Consider the following 21,234-nt stretch of genomic DNA (forward strand, 5'->3'; position numbering starts at 1 on the left):
ATTTGTGGTGATAGGTTTTATTGAGCAAGAACCGAGAAATACAAACATGATCAACGCAAAAACTCTTAGTAGTATTTCCAGCTGGATAATGGAAATGACGAGTTTGCAGTAGTAGTGGGTGTGTTGAAGATCTGAAACGACCGTCATATGTATTTTGTGAACACGTACCTTCCGAAATTGATAACAATGCTCACCAGTCAAAAAGGGTAAATTACTATTTTAGTAAACACGGTAAACAGCTCAAATTTAATTACTTTTTATACAGTTATGATAAATTTATTTTCAATAAAATTAGCTTGTTTAGTAATTTAATCAAAAGAAGAACACATATTAAAGGAAGTATTGATGAATTGATGAAAATGGTTTAAGTCACTTGCTGTATAAATACGAGTAACTATTATCGACATCTAGACTTTTACCCTACAAACAAAGGCGTTGAAAATAAGCAAGGACAACAACTTAAACAATGGCTACATTTTTCGCATTTAATAAGTCATTTCAAAATGATTGAAGCAGACAATTCAGCAATTATCTAACAAATGAACTGAAACATCTAATAGGTATGGGTTCAGACCCTGAAACGTTTCATACCTACTAATTTTTGCACGCTCGCGAACAACCTATATTGGTGTGACACAGAAATCCAGCAATTGCAATTGAAAGTAGGAGTTTCTAATTGTTAGGTATTACGATTACTACATGTTATTTTCTACGAGAATTATGTCGTTAGGTCGTTTAAGTTTTGAACAAGTCGCAAACCGGGCAAGAGCCAACAGCAGCAGCAATGAAAAGTTGTAAACCACGTGGAATTTGATATGTAAAACTGAGGTTTTTACCATTTATAAACTATGGTTGTAACTTTGTATTTAAATAGGTATGTATTGTTTATTTAACCTAGTTTTACGTAATACGCATTGAATAAAATAGTATATAAGTATGTTTATTTTACTAAAATAATTAACCGCACTCTGGACCCTAAAATCAAAAATAGTTTCTTCAAATCGGATATATTTAGCTTGCAGTCAAGAATTTATATCATCCTCTTAAAATCTCTGTTATTACTCGAGTCATAGCAGTAACTGTATCTTTGTGTTTAGTCTTCTATCTCGGTACCCTAAAATACTTAGTGAAAAATAGTAAAAAATACATATTACAAGAGGCACGCGCTAGTTTCGCATAAATGAAACATTGTGTATTTACTTTAAAACGATTACACCAGCTAAAAAGTATACATATAATCGAAGGTTTCGAAGTGAAAATAGAACTTGCAGTTATGGTTGGACTTGCGTTTAGATGAGACAAAACTGTCAAAAAGGTGAGTAATTTTAGTATAACCAATCCAAATTTTCTGTATTTTAAAGGTGTAGATAAAACTGAAGAATGCTATCACTGATGGAAGATGGGTACTTGTCCAGCCCTGCGAGCACCCCAGACGCCTTTTTTGACGAAGATAAATTTCTGGTAAAGTCTATCGCTTCCAAGAGCAATGACCCATCACGCAAAATCAAGTGGTATCACTACAATAAGTTGCCAGTGGCGATTATGAGTGTTAGTTTGTGCCAGGTAATCACCAATTTTCTTTTTATTTTCCATGAAACTGAATATACATAATTTTTAGATCATTTTTCACGTCTCCTCCACCTTAGCACTGAACAAACTGTTGAGATTTGAACCAACGAGACGCTTAGAACTGTGGAGGTACATTACATACATGCTGGTGCACGACGATTGGTCTCACTTGGCGTTAAATGTGATTATCCAGTGCATTTTTGCAGCTCTGCTAGAATTTAACCAAGTAAATCCAAGTGCGTACAGGTATTTTACAACAGAAAACTACAAAGTTAAATTTACAGGGTCGGTTTCGAGTTCTTGCCGTTTATTTCTTGGGGGGTATTTCTGGAGTATTAGGGGCTGCCTGTCTTCATCCAGATTTGGTGGTCGGAGCATCAGCTGGAGGATATTCTTTACTTCTCTCGAATGTTGCGGATTTAATGCTGGTAAATATTCTAGTACTGCTAATGGGAACTGATTGATGCTGTTGGATGTAAATGGATACTTTAGAGCGGCTGACATCCTATTTATAACCCTCCTACAGTGTCATGAAACCAATAATAATAATTATCGGAACAAATTATATTTAATTTTGTATTTTTTTTTTTGAAATACAGAATTACGAAACAATCAATTACAAACTGTATCGGTCCATCTCTATTTGTACACTAGTGCTATTCGACATCTTGTACGACATCGTACATGTGTGTACGAAAAAAGAGCCTCAAGTGTCTTGGCAAGCCCATTTTTTTGGCGGGATCAGTGGAATATTTCTTGGTTAGTATACTTTTCTATTTGTTTCTGTGCTATGTTTAAGGTAAAATGATTAACAAAAAAACGATATCTACATTTACAGGTTTAGTATTCTTCAAATGCCAAAAACCAAACAAGACAAGAAAGACCCTGTTTTGCGTGGGACTTACGTGTTACTTAATCTTTGTTTTTAGCTTTATTGGTCTGACTGTTCAAATTGAGAAATGTACGACTGAAAGTGCTATTTTGCACCATTATATTTATTTATGTTAAAAAGGATGATGTCTTGAAATTTAAATTACAACAATAATTATAAACATTTTTGAATTATTTATTAGCCTGGGTCGCAAATTTAAATGCTTTTAAAAATATGCGTCATAATAAGAAAATGACATGGCTCATTTATCAAGGAAAATAGTTTTTAAAATTTGTATTCTTTAAAAACAAATAAAGTGATCCGAAAAACGCTAAACTACTGTTTTCTGCATCAAGAACCGCGCGAAAAGTACTTTCTGAGGAGCAAAACAGTTGTGGTATATGAAAGAAAATAGCAAGCAAAACAAATTATATTTTCTTACATAATTTATTTTGTCTTTTGTCTTAGTTTTGGCTTCTTGTCTGTTGACGATGTTTTGTAACTTTTATTATAAAAATCATTGAACAGGTAGTAAAAGAATACGGCGTTGGGCAGTGTCATAAAAACTGTCCATTTAGGATATCCACAATCAAATATAAACAACTGAAGACTGTGAATAAACACCAAGCCAAACTGAATCTGAAATTAATTTGAATTAGAAAGCGTTACGTGGCATATGAGAGTTTGTAAACTTACCAGTTGAAGTCTGGTAATGTATTTTTTCCACCACAAGTACTTCTGTACTTGCGGGCCTAAAGCAGCTAAGAAATAATAACCGTAAAGGATAACGTGAACAAAAGTGTTCAGTAAACCCACGAAAGTTGTATGTCCTCCCGGTACGTACTTAACTATAATCCTAAAAAAAAGTTGTTGTGTAGTATTTTAAATTTAGGGTAAAAGTTAATAAACATACCAAGACGCTGCTGGCATCATAGCGTGATGGAATACGTGTAAAAACGACACTTGCGATTTTTTCTTCCTGAGTGTGAAAAACACCGTATCGGCAAAATCGGATAATTTATTCAAGAAGTATAGATAGCAAGCCCAAACACCCTAAATTAATATACTTAAGTTTAACGTTCCGTTTTTACATTATGGGCACCCTTATACGTACGCATAATCCATTAGGCGAATAGTCGACAGGTTGACAGTTCCAACTGTATCCCTTCCACAAGTGCACAGCCTTAACAAAACAAATATTAGTTATTAATCACTATAGGTATAACACGATATAAATTATAGGCACTTACTGTAATGAACAAGTAAAGATTGGCGGCCACTTGAAGCAAATTATAGATCATGATAATCCCTTTCAAATCGTATGGTTTCCGGTTTTCCATGTAGCGTGGGCCGCATTTCAACACGAAATAAAGGTAAGAAAAAATGATCAGAACCAGCGGAATCGGATTGCTCATAAGAAACCATTCTTGGACTCGCGGATCTATAAAATAAGTTATAGTAGATGATTCATATAGTGGTTTCAAAAAAATCATATTTGGAGCTTTCGACGTTTTATCAGTGCTAAGTACAATTGTGAAGTTCTACGTCAATTATATTATTTCTTCAACATATGTATTTTGATGACCATATTACCAATCTTATTTGTCCCAGTTTTACGTAAGCATGATGGCAATTTTACATTCAAAGTTTCTTTTAATAGTGACAATCAAGTTTTCAACTCTAATGTTAAACTGATTATACAATATCCAAAGTGCACTCTTGTCAAAGTTCAAGCTGACAATCGGATCTCTCGTAATAAAAAACGACGTTTGTTTTGGATGCATACATCAGTTAATTATGACGATTCATATTATTAACATGAAACAATCATAGTAGTTCATATGTATTTATGCTAAAATATAATTATTGAATGCTAAGTATAAGAATTTTATTATTGCTCTCTACTATTCTGCTTTTCACAGCTTGTAGTGAAAAAAGCGTTTGTGTTTTAAATCATATACTTGGTGTTTCAAGAACCGTCTATTTAAAATTTTAAGAAAACCTTTATAAAACAATCATCTGCAGCATGGCATTCTTACCATTATTTTCATTTATTTAAGATTTATATAGCGTTTTCTATGGACGGACAATATGCAACCAAAAAATTGAGGTTTTAACTTTAAAAATGTTAATATTTACAGGAGACCTTTATTTTGAAAAGTTTTAATTGGACAACCGCGGGTAAGTGACTGTTTTACATTTTACAGTCGCTGTTTTGACCATCCAGAGATGAATTAATTGTGAAATGATTTTTTTTCTAGATGATGTTAATTTAATATTAAAGCAACTAAACAACTAAACGAAATGACGAATTAACAAAACTATAACTGTTTGTATGTTTGCAATCACCTATCTAGAAAAATGGTTTTATAAAATTTCAATGTTCAATTTTATTCATCAAAAGGGTAAATACACATTCATCGAGTAAAAGCTATATTTTAATTTATTAAACCTCCGTTCTCAACAAAAAACTTTTTTTGAGTAAAGGAAAATGCTTAAGAATTAAACTCATTTCTTTAATAAACTATACCAATTCATACCTGCTAAGTCAGTGAAAAGATATTTCCACAAGGAACTCGATTCGCTAGAGTTGGTTATTTGTGATTCGGCTTCCATTATGTGGAACAACTTTGCACTGACTACTTCCGCAAAATTTCAACGGATTTGAAACCAGTACCTATATAGTGGACTTATTAAAATTTTCCCTTGTTAGCATACAATGCTTGAAAAATGCAAAAAAGTTTAACTACGACAAAGTTGCCATAATGGCATGCGTCATTATGACCGTTATAATTATTATTTACCTAAACGCTAACTTGCGAGACTAATCTCCGAGCAGATTGTTTGATTTCCATGTCTTTGAAGTTACATCTTGTGTGAATTTCAATAATTATTGTTTTCTGAATCATTGTTGACCTGAAACTGCTCTCAATATCAATATGTCAATATCTCGAAAACAGTTGAATAATTGTTAAGACAATCAAAAAATAAAACAATATACAGGGTGGTATATTTAAATATAAATACAGTGGTACCCAGTGGAAATTGAAAATGTTTCAGATGTGGAGGTTCCAACGCAAATACAAAAACCCTGAAATTTTAGTTTTCGAAATATCGACAGTGGTATGTGGCAAGGTTTCAATGGATTGGGATTGATTTCTAATAAACAAAACGTCAGAGTGTATAACAACTCAGATATCTATTACTACTGACACAATATTTTAAATGTTATAATAGTAGTACCTACAGTATTTTAGTAAGCTTTAATTTTTTCACTAATGGCTTACTTCTTACTCAATTAACACTTCCTCCACAAAGTTAATTATATGATCAGTTGCGTAACGTATAAAACAAAACACTACAGCAGAATTTATTTCTGAAAACAGTAATCAAGGAGCAGTATAATTCTTATTACCGGCGTTATTAACCTAGTCTCCATCAAAAGAAATGTTATGATCAATAAGTAAGTATCCATCAAGATAAAGAAAAAGTTTTTGTCTGAAAATTATTCAATTACTGTTGCCTGTAGGTATATTACGACAATAACCCTTCAAATTGATGTTTATTAAAATATAACACTAATTGAATAAAACAACATAGTAATTTATTCGATTGCACATAACCTTTGGTTAGCGCCCTACTTACCTTACACATTTTGTGACCTCTGAATGCTTTTTCTTCGTCGCTACATCCAAAAGCTAATAGAGCACGAAGGACTGTTAAAAATCAGACGCAAACATTGAAATGGTCATGGCGTTTGTTTGCTTGTAAAATTTGTACACGTCGATCTGCAAATACTACGGTTTTTTCTATATTAATACAAATACTCTAGCTTTTTTCTATATTACTCCAAGTGAAAATAAGGTCTTCTTGCATTGCCCAGAAGTGACAACATTGAATTCTAAGTTTCAGTTGTTAAATGTATAAAAATAATTCATTAACAGCTGCTAAATTCGAAATTGTTAATGTTAATAATGATTAGGAAACACCACACTCGTATCATCAGAGACGGTTTATTGAGTATGGGAGTAATTTGTTAATTCTTGTTTTGCAACCAAAGTTTAATTATTCAAATTTTATACTTTTTCTTTTTACTAAAATGTTCCTGGAGTGTTTACGTTTAAGTTTAAACTTTAGTATGTAAGGCGCATTAGTAAATAGTAAATAGAATGGGACCTAAAAATGAGAAAATAAATACATACATAATATGCTCACGTCCATCAGCAGGTCAGGTCGAAACTGTATAGTGGTGGGTACCTATTGGAAGGGAAAGTCACTTGGAGATGGTACCACACTTATATAAGAAATTAATAAAACGTGTACGATTGAGAATTTCGATTCGCCATCGTACACCCGTTTTGTGAGGTAAGTTCTTATTTTGTGCGATAGTGAAAGCAGTGTTTCGTAACGTATATGTGGGTGATTTTATCAAGGTATTGGTTTTATGTTACAAATAATTGTTAATTTCAGCTAAGATGAAAGCGGTCCTGTTCTCACTCGCACTTGTAGCAATGGCCTCGGCCCTGCCTCAAAAAGAAGGTGGTGCTTATACTAATGAGGCTATTAGGCAAGCCCAGCAAACTTTTTTGATACCCAAAGATGCCCAAATTCAGAAAGTAAGTGAAACATCGATTATACTTATTAACTAAATTTATTAATGCATCTACCCGTTACACGTAATAAAAGTGTATCAATGTTTTTAATAACCAATTTAGACTATTAAAATATTATAATACTTAGCCATTTCTTTCATGTTTTCTTGTTGAACGTTTCTCTATTCTCTATTCTTTTTATTATTTTTATATTATTCTATTATCACTGTAACACCAGCAATATCTATTTTTCTGGCTAGGAGTTTCAAGCAACCTATCAAGTTTTGTAGAGAATTCTACACCTGACCTTGTTTCATTAAATAAACCTCTCTCATACTCAATATTAAATATATAAATTATACTTAATATTCTTAATCTAAAAGTCAAAAGTAAGTAAAAAATTTCTAAGACAGATAACGAGGTAAATCCTTAATAATAATAAGACAAAATTAACAGTCATTGTTAAACTATAGAAACAAAAGCAATCTAACATAGTTTGGCATGGTGTGTGTATTCTTGCTCTTGCTTCCATAAATAACAATTACTTTAGATTGTATGTAAAATATACAGTAGAAAAATCGTGTTACTCTAGCACCAACGTTTTAAACGTTAAACTTTATATTTTACTAATAATGAAAAATTGACTAAATATTACTATTGCGTGAACATCCTGAACTTGTGTCAGCGAAATTAACATTAAAAAAAAAGAAAGGGGCTTCCTATTTCGTAACCATCGGTCAGGGTTTCTCATCAGTCATTAATTCTGTATTGTGAAACTGCACATAGGAGGAGTCTTTTATTGCTTTATGATTTGATCACTCTGACAGGTATTGGTTGTTTCAGGTACAAGAAGGTATCGAAATCGGAGCCTATGAAAGCATACCCGGTGATCAAAAAATCAACCTCTTTGACATTTTGGGCGACCAATTTCCTCCAGAAGTCGTGAATAACCTTCAAGGGCAGATAGATCAAATAGGCAAACATTAGATTAAACATATTGTGATTCTATTAGATGTATAAAAATATTTTTAAACTATTTTGCATAACGTTACTCAGACTCTGACTTTTTTCTTACAGCACATTTTTCAAAGCTTTATTTATATAGCACATATTTCTCTTTTCTATAAACGAAGTCTTTCCTAAACAGCTTTTTAAAACGTTTTGTAAATAAACTTTATTTTTCTTAAAAGTATGGTTGTGTTATTCTTCTAGAACTATTGCCAAATAGTTTTCATGTCGGTAACCAAATGCCATCCAAAGTGAAAGTTCACAAAGTTGAAAACCTGCCTTGACATAGCCTAGAACTGTTTGAATTTGCAATTTCAACCGTGCTGCGGTAATAAAAAAAAGACAACCAACTTTCTCTGACGCATCCTTTTAAAGCGGAGCACGGAAAATGAGATTATTTCCTTAGTCTAAATTGGAAGAAAGATAAATCGACTGACTATACCACTATAGATGAATGTATCAATTTATTTATGCTATTCGTTATAAACTAGGTACCAAGAAGTACCAAGTTTTGCTAGTATACACTATATTAAACATTCTAGTTTATGGTCAACGCTTAAAGACACTCTAAATTAAAAGTTCGTGTAAGTATTACAATCAATCGTTTTACGTATTGTTTTTAACCACTAAATAAACAATTAAGCTGGATTTATAAATTAATGCAACCCAGCGTAAGACAACACAAACCCTAATACCACCATTTCCCCATTCCGCCAGCCTTTCAATTTTTCTGAAAAATTTTAAAGTGCTGTTTTTGCTCTTATTTCACCTAATTTAAGGTTCTTTGGTATAATTATTATACCCTTTGCTATGAGCAAAATAAAAAATTGACAAACTTTTTGCAAAAATTGCTTTTTCTCAATTTTTGAATGATTGGTAACTTTTTTATTTGAACTCTTATAGATTTCACTAAAACGCCGTTAGAAAAAGGATAAAAAAACTACAAAATGAGACAAAACTGGCCTCTCTAGCTCTTCATATTACCGAGATATTGAATTTGAAAAAGTAGTAGAAGAAGACCCCCTTTTGAAAAATTGTGAAGTGCTTTTTTTGTACTTCTTTCACCTAATTTAAGGTACTTTGTTACAAATACACCCTTTGAGCTGCAAAGTGGAAGCAGTGGTCATAGAAATCTACTATTTTTTAGATTAACTTGAGGAACAAAGAGTACATAACCAATAAGATGCAGAAGGATAAAACTTTATTTTGTAACGATTTCGCATAACACATTATTTACAATTCTAAATGAAAACAGTATAACAATGAATACCTACACAATTCAAAACTTGGAAGATATAGTGTGAATTAAATATATGTATCTAAAGTAGTGGGTAATGGAAGCTGATGACTTGACTTTGAAAAATCCTATTGGATTTAAGTGGAAATAGTATTGTCTATTTTGTTTTTTTAAAGACATGCTGAATCAGTTCAACCGACTTTCGGTCATACTAATAATTATTATTACGCCGTAAAGAAAAAATTTAATTGAATACTAATATTTCGATTTTAACCTTTCTTTTTGTCATTTAAACTACTGCAAAATGAGATTCCATTGCAAGACAGTGGACCGTTAGGCGTAGACGTCACTGATGAGTTTTCCCCGATGATTCTCCCATTTTCAATAAAAGTTCCATTAACTACGATACCATTTTTGTGCTGACAGACTCGAGTCTGTGATTCCTTAAATAAAAATTTTAGAAAAGAATATAATATAGACAAGTTTGTATTACAAGTATAGCTTACCTCTTCAGTTTTGTTTTGTTGTAGTTTCTTAGGTTTGTAGTAAGCTTTCCGGTAGTAGTCGCTGAACAGATAAATGAAAATTACTACGTTGGTAACGAAAAAGTAGGTTAAAGCCCTAGGAAGTTTGCAGTCCATGACTACCACAAACGCCAAATAGACCAGCATAATTCCGAATTGAGTCTGAATTGAAAAAAAAATTGATATCAAAACACTGAAGGAGGCGTCACAAATAACATACCAATTGCATCCAAGTCATATACTTCTTCCACCACAAGTACTTTTGATATTTAGGTCCTAACGCTGACAGGAAATAGTAAAAGTACATCACGACGTGCACCAATGAGTTCAGAAAACCGATCACTACGCCTTGCTCGCCTGGGATATACTTCAAATATGCCCAGGAACCCAGCATTGTTACAGAGTGGTGATACACATGCAGGAATGACACCTGGGAGTGTTTTTTACGCAAAATGAAAAATACGGTGTCTAGAAGTTCGGTAATTTTCGAGAAAAAGTACCACCAAGCGCCTCTGGCAAGCTACAATACATAACTCATTCATTGCGGATTGATTTTTCATGATGTGGATACAGTACCAAGGCCTGAAACTCCTTGTTAGGAGAAGGATTCCTGCAGGTGTGCTTCAAAAAATGCGGAATGGCGTTTTTAACATTCAAAGCGTGGGAACACAACCATATACTAAACAACACCTGGTACAGGTTGTAAATGATTAGGGCCGATTTCAGTTCAAACGGTTTCCGATTCTTCATGTAGTTAGGACCTAGACTTAACACGAACCAGAGGTAGAGGACTACAATTACGACTACTGGAAGCGGAGACTGCATAAACAGCCAGGAATCCACTATCGGATCTGGAAAACTCTACGTAAAACGGAGGTCATGTACATTAAAGTATTAACAATGCTTACCTTTCTTTGTTTCTAGTAATTCATTGTAGTTTTCTACTACTAAACTAAGCAACGATGCCATTCTGATCAATCTGAAATAAAATAAGTTTCGGTTCGATTATATCTTAGCCGTATCAACAAAGGAAATGAAGAGGTTGATTTATTGTGACTTAAATCTTTAATATCTTCCAATATGACTTGTATAGTGACAGTTTCCACGGAAACATTTATTAGATTAGTATAGGTATACACTCTGTGTTCCTACGTTTTCTGCAATTAGGTAGTTTACCGATATTTGTCACACTCAAGAACCTTCTATATCTACAGGGTGGACCAAACTGATTGTAGGATAATTCAGGGGTGGAAAGTAGGATAAAAAATATACGCCAAAGTGTGGTACCCTCTAGCGGAACTAGCAAAACCTTAAAGGAGAGCCCCAAATAGTTATTTACCTTACAAATGCGAAAAATTACACTTTTCCGCTAGTGAGTGCGGAAAACACTTCCCGCAGGTATTAGGTACAATATTTTTCCTGCAATCCTGCAGAAAACTACAATGCGAACATGACGGATATAGTATGTAGATGTAGCTGACTGATACTGCTTTGCTCGTCGCTCCACTATGTTTGTACCCTAACTCGTCTCAACAAACATATTTCGTAAAGAGAATCAAAAAAACAATAATTATTTTAATTCAGCTGAAAAATTTAACCAGTTAAAAAAATCCTGATTTTGAGTAAAAAACAATTATTTTTACTCCTTTTTTTCTATCATCTAAAATTCAATGCATAATTCATACATGCAAATCATTATTTCGGCAAGCCACTTTTAACCTAATCACCTTTTGATGAACTCAATTAATGTATTTGTGTAGTTCAAATCAATTTCCGCAGTATTTAGCAAACAAAAGAATTGCCCCCATGTGAGTTTGAGCTTTATCTACAATGTTGTATAAAAAATTTACCAAGTGGTAATAACATAAAAAATGTACGGTGACATTATTTGTACGAGTCAAATAATCATTCGTTGCTTCGTCAACTCAGCACCACTATTTTGCTCATTGTGTTTATGCTTTCCCCGAAAGGCATTTTTATTAAATCGCTCTTTCAGCGATTTATTAGGTCAACGAACCAAGCAGCATTTTTCTGTCACGGTAATTTGTCTAAAACATGTTGAATATTAATAAAGCTTTACCACATTATGTAGTCGTTATAGTTTATAGTATTAAATATTATTCTATAAGAAGTCAGAATAATATTGCATTTTAAAGTGGGCAGTTTTTATAAAGGATGACTTTGTCACCTACAATAGTATAATATTAATATTTTACAATAATAATAGAGTTAATAAGACGTGTTATTTAATTTTTAAAAACCAAATTTATAATAGAAAATAAAATTTTAGTAGATACATTCACACTAGCATTGACAAAAGTAAGGTAATACATTTTTCGGCTAATATTACTGATGGTAACATTTAAAATATTTTTATAAAACTGAGCGCGTGATTCACGTAATATTCTTACTATTTAAAACTATGTACTCAAATTAGTATTCCATCATTTAGGCAGTATAAAGTCCTACGTCATCATCATCAAGAATGTTTCAGAAACTATCGTCACATCCTATTGTCAATTAAAATGTATTATTAACAATCGTTTTCCATAACGTTTCGAATGTTAATCAATAATCGTACGACATGAGCATCGCAATATACGTTTTTTGAATCTTTGATTGAGATTTTTGTATAACGTGTGTGCTTTGTCTGTTCTAAAAGTTCGCTATTCTTAAATTATAATGTGAGTTGAGGTGAATTTTCAGTTTGCCATTTGACCGTGAATGAGATTAATTACATATTAGAAAGGTGAAAAAGAGACATAATTATTATCCTTTCGGCAAAGTTTAGCTAAATTAAACTAATTGTAACGGTATAATTTGTTAATAAGTGTAAACGACACAAAAATATACAGATAAATTTATGGTTAACACTCGATTAAAAGTATTTTAAAAGATGTAAGCAGACTATATTATTACTAATAATAATTTAATAATTGTTCAGATACAATCGTGAATACAACGTATGGCTTCACGATCAAACTAATATAAAAAATCGGAACCAATATTGAAATTTAATTTTTAAATAAAAAAACTAGAGTAATAGTAGAAACAGATTGACAAAAATAACCAACAATTATTAATTAATAGGCAATAAAAAAACAAGAAAAGCCACATACATGCTAGACTGATCACAAAAGTTTTCACTGGTCAATCCGCAAAGGGTGATATAGACAAAATTAGAGTTTTTTAAATAATTTTTCTTATAGGTATAATCTTCCATGTTTATTTTCGAACCAATTAATTTAATTTATTACCTCTACCACAAAATATCAACTTGGGAGAATTGTCTATATGCCAGAAAACCACCATATCAAGCTACTGTTTTTGTGTAATAAGAATATTGCTAAAGCAAAATACTAATAATTGATATACTGACCTGTGATCTGAAACTAAATCTAATACCCGCAAAAAATCGTCCGGATTGCTTCTAGTATAGGACCAAACACCACGTTGATAAAAACAATAAATAAAATTAATTACTAAAAAAATCAAGAGTATGTACTGATACTATGCGGCATTGCCTATGTGTAGGTACCGGTACGACCTGCAAGTTCACTAATTGACGACGGACTAATCGTTGTTGCGGAACCAAAACCAGCACTTTCTTGCTCTGTAGAACGTACAACGATAATGGTACTTGATGTACGGCCGCCTCGTCGTTTTCTCTTTCTAGTCGTACCGGCTCTTTTGGTGATTGATTAAGTTTTTTGTAGAATGGGTCAAGTATGCGACAACACGATTTTGATCACCAAAAAAAAACAGATTGTCCGCTTATTCACAGAGAAAATAGAACTGGTGCCACCGTCAACGGAAAACTTATACACTAGCGTGTTTTCGTTGTTGTTCAGTTTTATAGTACTATGACCTAAATTACGGTTTTTATAACTTATTTTTAATCGTTTCATAATTATCGAAAAATTTATAAAAATAATGGGTAAATGACCATTATTTCCTTTCTCAAGATCCACTCTACTAAAAACTGTTAATAATCAATTTATAATATCCGAGGTATTGACGAATAACTACTTAGTACTTTGACTTGTTGATTGTTTCTGAGATAATTTGATCTTTTTTCAAGAAACCAACCTAAATTTGTTTGGACATTCTGTAAAATTATTCTCTGAATTTTGAACACATATTAATTTACATCACATAGTAGGTAGTAAGCTAGCACCGAAATAAAAACTGAAAAATATATTTTTTTTTTAGTTGTTTTTTTTTTAGCTTAATAATTATTAACATTTCACATCATCTCTCAATGCAACAATTTCATTTCAATATACGAAAATGGCAAGATCGAATTACTCAATTATTTATAGCTACGATCTTGTTGCACAAACTAGTAATTCCTTTACAGGTTCGTTGTAAACTAATCAGGAAACAACAACAATTATTGACCGTGAAATATCTTCGATTATAAAATGAGTAGGTACCGTTGTTGAAGGTGCTGTCTTGAATAACGACTTTCTCCATTTATTACCCTACTTTATAAATTATACACACTAGTTTATTGAGTACATCAAATCAGGTGCTTTTTCCTAAGTTATGAAAATGTTTTATAGTTTCTAATAATAATAATTCTTTTTATATTAACTTATTTCAGCCAAAAATTGAATTTTTAATAATATTCTAATAATTCAGTAGTTAAAACATAGATAGCAACCAGCAGTAGGTACAATCAATTTGTACTTTAACAAATAATTTTAAATTAAGCGTATTTAAAAACTATCCTTGTTTGGTTTTCGTTATTAAATTAAGTGGTTCCAAAAAAAGTGATAATTGTTTAAGTTCAAAATTGCCTAATTCCTACACTAATTAACCGATTTTAATAAAAAAAATTAAATTTAAAAGGCAGTTGCTTATTCATAACTTGTCTGACAATTTTATCCACGTTCCTCTATAGTAGATCGACAAAGAAGCTTCTTCTTCTATCCGGTTCTGCAATTAACATAGTAACCTACAAAATCTTCGAACACTTGAAGAAAGTACAACCCACTTGCTGTGTGTCAGTTTCGTTTTTCGAGTCGAGATTATTTTGTTGCTTTATTGAACTTTATATTTCTTGATCGAACAAGTTTCATGTCAGTGACGTAGTCAAGTTTATGCTATCACTTTATACATAATTCTTTCCACTGTTTTAACCCTCATATTCTATGTTATGCCTATTTAATTTAATAAATACTTACTAGTACTAGCAAGTACCTGTTAATTGAACAACTAAATTTACTTTAGTGTAAACTCTTAAAATCGCACTAAAGGTAGAAAATTTAGCATAATTTCTGTTAAATGTTATAAGTAATTTGGGAAAACAAGACTAGACCATGAAAAAAAACCACAACGATTAAACAAACCGTAATAAACCATAAAACTTATATTTATTATTTCCTTCACAAGGCAAGATTTCAAGAAATTTGTCAATGTTTTCGAATATTTGTAAGTACTCGTTAAAAGGGATTGCCACGATGCAACATTATGGTTAGATCGAGCATTATTAAAGTATTGGTTGTTCGTAATTAATTAGTGTAAGTAATGATTAAATAGTGGATTCGTGAGAGCAATAAAATTATAATAATTTTAATACCATCACCATATTACCTACTTAATAAAATGTTTGTTTCAAAAATGTACAATTTTTGGTTTCCTAGATACTGTAGCTCGCATTCTTAGTTGACCACCCTGTCTGTATAAGCAACATGAAAAACTCAATTCAAAATTAATTTTTCTATATAGTGGAAATTTCACGTATTAATAACAGCTATAAAGGTAATTAGAGAGATAAAAGCTTTAATTTGGAATTCACATTATTAACCATTTTTAAATTGTTATCGATTATATAATGGTATTATTACGTATTTAACCAAAAACGTAAGTATATACTGGGGAATTACAAAATGTTTCAATAAAATTTGAACAAGTTTAGTTGACTTTATTAATCTACTTTTAGGTTTTTGAAAATTTTTGTACGGTGTTACTTTCAAGAAAGTTTTTACCAGAGAAGGATTTGGATAAAAAATAAACACCCTTATTAAAAAAGTACTTTTGTTACAGTTGTTTAATACCAAATGTTACAATTAGATTTTGTCGTTACATATATGAATAAGTACTACCATTTGAGATTTGAGGGATGAAATCCATCTGATTTATTGAGCTCAGTTGGTTCCTTGTAACTTTTCTTTTCGTTTAGGGGCAGTTATGTACGTCTTGATGTAAAAGTCGCTAAACAAAACGACCATGAACGCATTCTGTGGTATGAACACAAATGCAGGAAATTTTGGATAACGACAGTTTTCAACAAAGAACAGTCTCAAATAGCAGAAAAACAGAAACGCAAATTGAGCCTAAAATTGTTCATTAAATTATATCATTCACTACCAAAACCAATCACAAATTCTTACTAGTTGTGCCTGGGTAATCAACTTTTTCAACCATATAAGTTGACCGTACTTGGAGTTGTAAGCAGTGACGAGATAATAGGAGTACAAAATAATATGCACGAAAGAATTGGCAAACCCTAAGAAGTAAGAATGACCTCCACCTAAAAACCTAACTCCTATCCATGTAGACGCCACCATCAGGGCGTGATGGTAAGTGTGCAAGAAACTGACGTGAGTCGTTTTTTTGCGCAGTATAAAAAAAACCTGAAAAGTTAAGTTATAGTCAAAAATTTACTTATTCTGTAAGTCAACATTTGGTGCAATAATGACAACTTACTGTATCAAGAAGATCAGCTATTTTAAGCAAATAGTAGCAGTAGGTTAACTGGAGGTGTTTTCTAGCCCAATAATTTTCCGAATAGTCTATAGCCGCACAACTCCAATTGATTACGTTTATAGAAAGACATAACTGAAAACATTTAGACCTATTACACAAATTTATACAGAATAAAACGTAGTTTATACAGATTGCTCCAAAACCTGCCCTTTACTTAGTTACTAAACTGGACGTTTTATAAGTCTAATCGCTCAAAGATAATACACCCCATAATGAACACTCAGCATATACGTACATAATAGAAAATATAAGAATTGGCCACCACTTGCAATACATTGTAAATGATTATAATCTTCTTGATGTTAAACGGCTCGCGATCTTTCATGTATTCAGGTCCCCATTTAAATATAAATTGATACCAAAGGTATAAAATAACAAGCGTCGGAAAAGGTGTACTAATAAACGGATACTCGGTCGATCGAGGATCTGAAACAAAAATAATTAGAATAAACCCAACCACCAATGAAGCATTAGAGTGATCTTACCAGCCACTTCTTCCATTAGATAAATATATCCTTCATACAATCGCCTCAATAAAAAAGCCATTTCACTGTCAAATACGGAATACGTTCGTTTACACGACCAAAGCACAATTAAAAAAAAGCGTCGTAGACCATTAGAAAACAATTGTATTATCGATAATGAAGTCAACAATTTCTTTCCCTTGGTCGAAATATGCAGATTTTTGACTTAATTAACAATAATCATGTAAATTGGCAAATTAGACAAAAACATATTTTTTTCTTTTGACCATCACTGTTCTAACAATTACGTCAAATCGCCTCTTTCGATCTAGAGAATCTCATAGCACCTTTTTGATAATGTACTTACTATACCCTTTTGTTACGCATATCATTACGTTGTAGAACGCGTGACTCTAAAATCCATTTTTCACCACATTTTAAACACAATTTCAGTTGGATGTTTTTGATATCAACAAAATTGTTGTCTTGTATTGACTAAAGCTTTAAAAGGGAAAAAAGGTTAATGACTTCTATACACAAATACTTTTAGTAATTCCAAATGTAAAAATTATTTACAGGAAGTACTCCCTTCTAGCTTTATGAACAGTAGTAAATATTCATGGCGATGTCAAAGGTCCCACAAGTTGATCAGCTATTCACACGGCTACTTTACCTAAATTAATATTTTTTTAGACACATTGATTTTGTTCAGTGGTTCGTTAGCTACGAAACGCAATGGCGCTAATACTTAAACGCCTTTTCCAGAGCTATTTCTGGCTTATGAACGAAGTAGCCGGTAAGTTTAAAACGTATATACATATACAGGGTGTCCCGTTAGGTATGGGACAAAATTTCACTACGTGTTCTTTAGGCGAATTCGAGTCATAAATGTTCTATGAACATATGTCCGCAAACGCTTCCTTACCGAGATATGATTTTTTAAATTTTATAGTGATATTGTGCCGAAAACTACAATGGCTCTCATCCACATCATTAAAAGATCTAGACTATGCTTACAATGGAGAATGGACACTTTGAACAATTATTATAAACAATTATGTTCGAAGTAGTTTTTTTTGTAAAAAAAAATATTTTGTGAGGTAGTTTTCAACACAATAACACTATTAAATTTTCAAAAATCATATTTTGGTCAGGAAGCATTTGCGGACCCATGTTCATAGAATATTTTTGACTCGAATTTACCTAAAGAACACGTAGTGAAATTTTGTCCCTTATCTCGCGGGACACCCTGTATATTTAGGTGTCTTTTTAAAACAGTTTATTAACCTAATAAACATAAAATAGACCCTAGGGCATCCGACTACCCCCTTATGGGATCACCATTTCCTACAATAGTCATTCTGGTATTGTGGTTTAAGTTCATTCTACAGTGGGGACCCAGTTTTATGAAAAACCGCGAACCTATCAATCTGAAAAAGATTATTATAGTCTACAATATTCTGCAAGTGTTGGTGAACGCATACATCGTGTACTATGTACGTAAGTACCTTGGAAATTAATCGTATAAAAACTGCGAACGTATGTTTTTAAGGTATACTTAGCTAGAGAAGTACTTAGTTGGAGTTGCATGGAAATTGACTACTCTGAAAGCTACTGGGGCCGTAAATTTCTCAGCGTAACCTATTTATACTACATACTGAAAGTAGCTGATCTTCTAGATACTGTAAGTAGCATACCTATATGTTCTATATGAAAACCAAGTTGAGTGTTGGTTGTTTTAAGGTTTTTTTCGTTCTGAAGAAAAAAACGACCCACGTAAGTTTTCTACACATTTATCATCATTTTGGAATGGTGTGCATCACGTGGTTAGCTACCAAATTCCTAGGTGGAGGACATAACTATTATGTAGGCCTGGCCAATGCACCAGTCCACATTATATTGTACACTTACTACCTTTTGACAGCCTACGATAGTAAATACAGTAAAGTGTTGTGGCTAAAAAAACTCATCACCCAATCACAATTGGTTTGTTAATTTTTTATTTTTTTTAACTATTAGTTTAGTGAACAATTTTAGGTCCAGTTTGGATTCCTTATTGTCGTTTACGGGCAATTACTATTCAGGAACGACTGTAACTTTCCCAAAATCGTGCCTATCTTCTTCATACCGCAAAATTTGTTTATGATCTCACTGTTTGGTGATTTTTACATCAGAACGTACATTCTGACTCCTCAGAAAAAAAAGCTGACCAAAAATAAAAACTCAAAAATAAGTATGTGACATATATTGTATTGTTGGGTTGTCACACATAATTTTGTTATATTATAGACTGACCTCATGTAAATTTTGCAATTTCCCCATAATGTAACTTGGTAGGTATTCCAACATTATACGTTGTCAACATTATTAATGAACAATGTTCATTTGTACCAACTTTAAAGTACAAATATAATTTTTTATTTACTTTTATTTTTTGTTTTATTTGGTCCTTTAAACCTTCAATTATAATTACCAAACACCAAAAATATAGAGAACATCACGATTTCCTTTTTCTGTACAGTTAAGTGTAAGCCACTTACCTATAAAATGTTTTCATGCAATTTGTCCTTCAGTTAGGCGTATTCACCCACGTTCTTTCTTGCTGCTTAAATTGATTTAGAAATTGTGATCAACCTGTCTTACAACTTCATGTTTGGTGGAAAACAAAATACCCTCCACTGGGTCATGAAGTGGAACGTCTAATACATTTTTATGAGCTGTGATGAGGCGACAACGTTTCAATATTAACAAAGTTGGTTTCCATTTTCTCCTAAAGTTTCCATTTCTGTAATGGTTTTTATTAAAGAAGTTGGTATAGAACTTTGGCGAATCATTATAATGAATCAGAAAAACACTGTTTTATGACACTCTGGGTTTAGGATGAAACCACGATTTCTGTTGTAAAAAACTTTAGTTTGAGCAGGTAAAGTTGAAGCACTACTCTACTTTTTGCTCAAATTTTCTTTCTTCCATTTATAACCCTTTATAACCAGAAAATCTTGTTTTTTTATACCTTTTAGTATCTTTTCTCAGTTTTCCATTGTATAACACTCCAGATATTCCATTTGGTTAAAGGCACTATCACCCAGAAGTTGTCCAAACAATAGCTGTGTAATCAAAAGTCCAAGATTTAGCAGTTATCTTTTTCCTCTTGAATGAACCCTTTTTAGACACAATAGGGTGAAAATCCCATTCTAACATATTCAGATAAAGTGCTTCAGTAACTAATGCATAAATATTGTCCATTTCACTGAAAAAATACAATAAAAAAATATCAATCTAATTAATAATAATTAAAACAATATAAAGTTATAAATAGTGATAGTGATAACAACTTTGAAAACAAAATGAACACCTCCAAATTAATTTTTTTTTTTGTTTGTTCTTATGAACAGTATTGATCTAGTTCAATTTTTTCTACTGTTAAAATTGGTTATAGGTAGAATGTAATATACTTTTTTTAGTTAGGCAATTACTATAAAGAATTTTAAAGAATGACAAAACAGTCAGATAAATGTGTGTCTTATTTGCCTTAGAGTGAAGAAAAAACTAAATACGACAGCGAATAGCACTAAAATTTGCATGAATATTTGGGTTGATTGATTAAGTATAAAATAATTTTTAAAAACCATCCTTCTAGAGATATTTATTAATATCCTTCAATCAAAATCAATATTCAAGAAAGATTGCATTAACATAAATTTCTACACACTTTTACCTTAAGCTTAGATGTATTTTCCTAATGACACTTGTTTTTCCATTTCAGTTTTTTGTTTGACTTTTTTATATACATATGTAGATAATTCTCCCAAAATCAAAAACTATCCCCACTGCAAAGAAAAATTGCTGAGTGTCCTCACTACATGTTCACCCAGTTCCAGCGTTGCCAACATCATATAAACACTATACAAAAATTACAGAAAACTTTATTTATATTGGTAATTATTATTTTTGATAGGCACGGATAGATGGAGCTCGTCAGACGCAACCACTGAGCTTTAGAGAAAAAGTGGAAGAATCATGTAATGTAAACGAAATAAAGCCAAATCTGGCCAAAGTTAATATTTAGTTGGTTTAATTTTAAAGTTTGGCAACGTCGTAGTATTTCATTTACCATCATATCTGTCTAGCTAAAACACACGTCACATAGAGCGCACCATAATATTAAACGAAGACAAAAGTAGCGGTGATGGCG

General features: G+C 32.0%; 5 protein-coding genes across 12 annotated transcripts; 2 read left to right on the top strand and 3 right to left on the bottom strand.

Moving 5' to 3' along the window:
• The first annotated feature begins 245 nt into the window (after positions 1 to 245).
• LOC145728378 (protein rhomboid) lies at positions 246 to 8,221 on the top strand. 5 transcript variants are annotated; one of them, XM_081978564.1, is made up of 7 exons: positions 446 to 874; positions 1,362 to 1,563; positions 1,619 to 1,795; positions 1,854 to 1,997; positions 2,169 to 2,328; positions 6,911 to 7,056; positions 7,876 to 8,221. In XM_081978564.1, exons 2-7 carry the CDS (start codon positions 1,381 to 1,383, stop codon positions 8,017 to 8,019), a joined length of 954 nt encoding a protein of 317 aa, XP_081834690.1. In that variant the 5' UTR covers positions 446 to 874; positions 1,362 to 1,380; the 3' UTR covers positions 8,020 to 8,221. The 5 variants fall into 5 exon arrangements, with proteins under 5 accessions (XP_081834692.1, XP_081834690.1, XP_081834691.1 ...); XM_081978565.1 differs by lacking the exon at positions 446 to 874 and adding an exon at positions 1,066 to 1,315 and having other exon boundaries at positions 1,368 to 1,563; XM_081978566.1 differs by lacking the exons at positions 6,911 to 7,056; positions 7,876 to 8,221 and adding an exon at positions 2,408 to 2,623 and having other exon boundaries at positions 246 to 874.
• On the bottom strand, positions 2,855 to 5,122 carry LOC145728380 (very long chain fatty acid elongase AAEL008004-like). The gene is made up of 6 exons (XM_081978572.1): positions 4,981 to 5,122; positions 3,691 to 3,881; positions 3,555 to 3,623; positions 3,354 to 3,493; positions 3,137 to 3,296; positions 2,855 to 3,079 (listed from the first exon to the last, which is right to left on the bottom strand). Exons 1-6 carry the CDS (start codon positions 5,054 to 5,056, stop codon positions 2,888 to 2,890), a joined length of 828 nt encoding a protein of 275 aa, XP_081834698.1. The 5' UTR covers positions 5,057 to 5,122; the 3' UTR covers positions 2,855 to 2,887.
• A 1,003-nt stretch (positions 8,222 to 9,224) lies between the features above and the next one.
• On the bottom strand, positions 9,225 to 20,916 carry LOC145728377 (very long chain fatty acid elongase 7-like). Of its 3 annotated transcripts, XM_081978560.1 has the most exons (8): positions 20,758 to 20,916; positions 20,053 to 20,289; positions 19,580 to 19,824; positions 10,710 to 10,780; positions 10,378 to 10,652; positions 10,022 to 10,321; positions 9,784 to 9,963; positions 9,225 to 9,720 (listed from the first exon to the last, which is right to left on the bottom strand). In XM_081978560.1, exons 3-8 carry the CDS (start codon positions 19,594 to 19,596, stop codon positions 9,547 to 9,549), a joined length of 1,017 nt encoding a protein of 338 aa, XP_081834686.1. In that variant the 5' UTR covers positions 19,597 to 19,824; positions 20,053 to 20,289; positions 20,758 to 20,916; the 3' UTR covers positions 9,225 to 9,546. The 3 variants fall into 3 exon arrangements, with proteins under 3 accessions (XP_081834686.1, XP_081834689.1, XP_081834687.1); XM_081978563.1 differs by lacking the exon at positions 19,580 to 19,824; XM_081978561.1 differs by lacking the exons at positions 19,580 to 19,824; positions 20,053 to 20,289; positions 20,758 to 20,916 and adding an exon at positions 13,181 to 13,513.
• LOC145728381 (very long chain fatty acid elongase 7-like) lies at positions 15,839 to 17,816 on the bottom strand. The gene is made up of 5 exons (XM_081978573.1): positions 17,061 to 17,816; positions 16,811 to 17,001; positions 16,516 to 16,647; positions 16,200 to 16,442; positions 15,839 to 16,142 (listed from the first exon to the last, which is right to left on the bottom strand). Exons 1-5 carry the CDS (start codon positions 17,119 to 17,121, stop codon positions 15,954 to 15,956), a joined length of 816 nt encoding a protein of 271 aa, XP_081834699.1. The 5' UTR covers positions 17,122 to 17,816; the 3' UTR covers positions 15,839 to 15,953.
• LOC145728379 (very long chain fatty acid elongase AAEL008004-like) lies at positions 17,689 to 19,470 on the top strand. 2 transcript variants are annotated; one of them, XM_081978570.1, is made up of 6 exons: positions 17,689 to 17,835; positions 18,345 to 18,535; positions 18,592 to 18,723; positions 18,783 to 19,025; positions 19,077 to 19,272; positions 19,329 to 19,470. In XM_081978570.1, exons 1-6 carry the CDS (start codon positions 17,775 to 17,777, stop codon positions 19,331 to 19,333), a joined length of 828 nt encoding a protein of 275 aa, XP_081834696.1. In that variant the 5' UTR covers positions 17,689 to 17,774; the 3' UTR covers positions 19,334 to 19,470. The 2 variants fall into 2 exon arrangements, with proteins under 2 accessions (XP_081834696.1, XP_081834695.1); XM_081978569.1 differs by having other exon boundaries at positions 19,077 to 19,470.
• Positions 20,917 to 21,234: the final 318 nt, after the last annotated feature.

Source organism: Ips typographus, linkage group LG4 (genome assembly GCF_016097725.1).
Source record: "Ips typographus isolate SLU linkage group LG4, UJ_Ityp_2.0, whole genome shotgun sequence".
Classification (NCBI taxonomy): domain Eukaryota; kingdom Metazoa; phylum Arthropoda; class Insecta; order Coleoptera; family Curculionidae; genus Ips; species Ips typographus.

Bases quoted from the DNA above. Each gene is read 5' to 3' on its own strand.
- LOC145728381 (XM_081978573.1), bottom strand. From the start codon at position 17,121: ATGGCTTTTTTATTGAGGCGATTGTATGAAGGATATATTTATCTAATG. The intron at 16,443-16,515 runs GTAAGTTGTCAT...TTAACTTTTCAG, and splicing joins TAGCTGATCTTCTTGATACA to GTTTTTTTTATACTGCGCAA. The intron at 16,143-16,199 runs GTAAGAATTTGT...GAACAATTTTAG, and splicing joins TGATTACCCAGGCACAACTA to GCTCAATTTGCGTTTCTGTT.
- LOC145728378 (XM_081978564.1), top strand. From the start codon at position 1,381: ATGCTATCACTGATGGAAGATGGGTACTTGTCCAGCCCTGCGAGCACC. The intron at 1,796-1,853 runs GTAAATCCAAGT...TTAAATTTACAG, and splicing joins CTCTGCTAGAATTTAACCAA to GGTCGGTTTCGAGTTCTTGC. The intron at 1,998-2,168 runs GTAAATATTCTA...TTTGAAATACAG, and splicing joins ATGTTGCGGATTTAATGCTG to AATTACGAAACAATCAATTA.
- LOC145728379 (XM_081978569.1), top strand. From the start codon at position 17,775: ATGGCGCTAATACTTAAACGCCTTTTCCAGAGCTATTTCTGGCTTATG. The intron at 18,536-18,591 runs GTACGTAAGTAC...TATGTTTTTAAG, and splicing joins ACGCATACATCGTGTACTAT to GTATACTTAGCTAGAGAAGT. The intron at 19,026-19,076 runs GTTTGTTAATTT...GAACAATTTTAG, and splicing joins TCATCACCCAATCACAATTG to GTCCAGTTTGGATTCCTTAT.
- LOC145728380 (XM_081978572.1), bottom strand. From the start codon at position 5,056: ATGGAAGCCGAATCACAAATAACCAACTCTAGCGAATCGAGTTCCTTG. The intron at 3,624-3,690 runs GTAAGTGCCTAT...TGTTTTGTTAAG, and splicing joins ATCTTTACTTGTTCATTACA to GCTGTGCACTTGTGGAAGGG. The intron at 3,494-3,554 runs GTACGTATAAGG...ATATTAATTTAG, and splicing joins ATTCGCCTAATGGATTATGC to GGTGTTTGGGCTTGCTATCT.
- LOC145728377 (XM_081978560.1), bottom strand. The intron at 10,322-10,377 runs GTACTGTATCCA...TATGTATTGTAG, and splicing joins ACAAGGAGTTTCAGGCCTTG to CTTGCCAGAGGCGCTTGGTG. The intron at 9,964-10,021 runs GTATGTTATTTG...TTTTCAATTCAG, and splicing joins ATATGACTTGGATGCAATTG to ACTCAATTCGGAATTATGCT.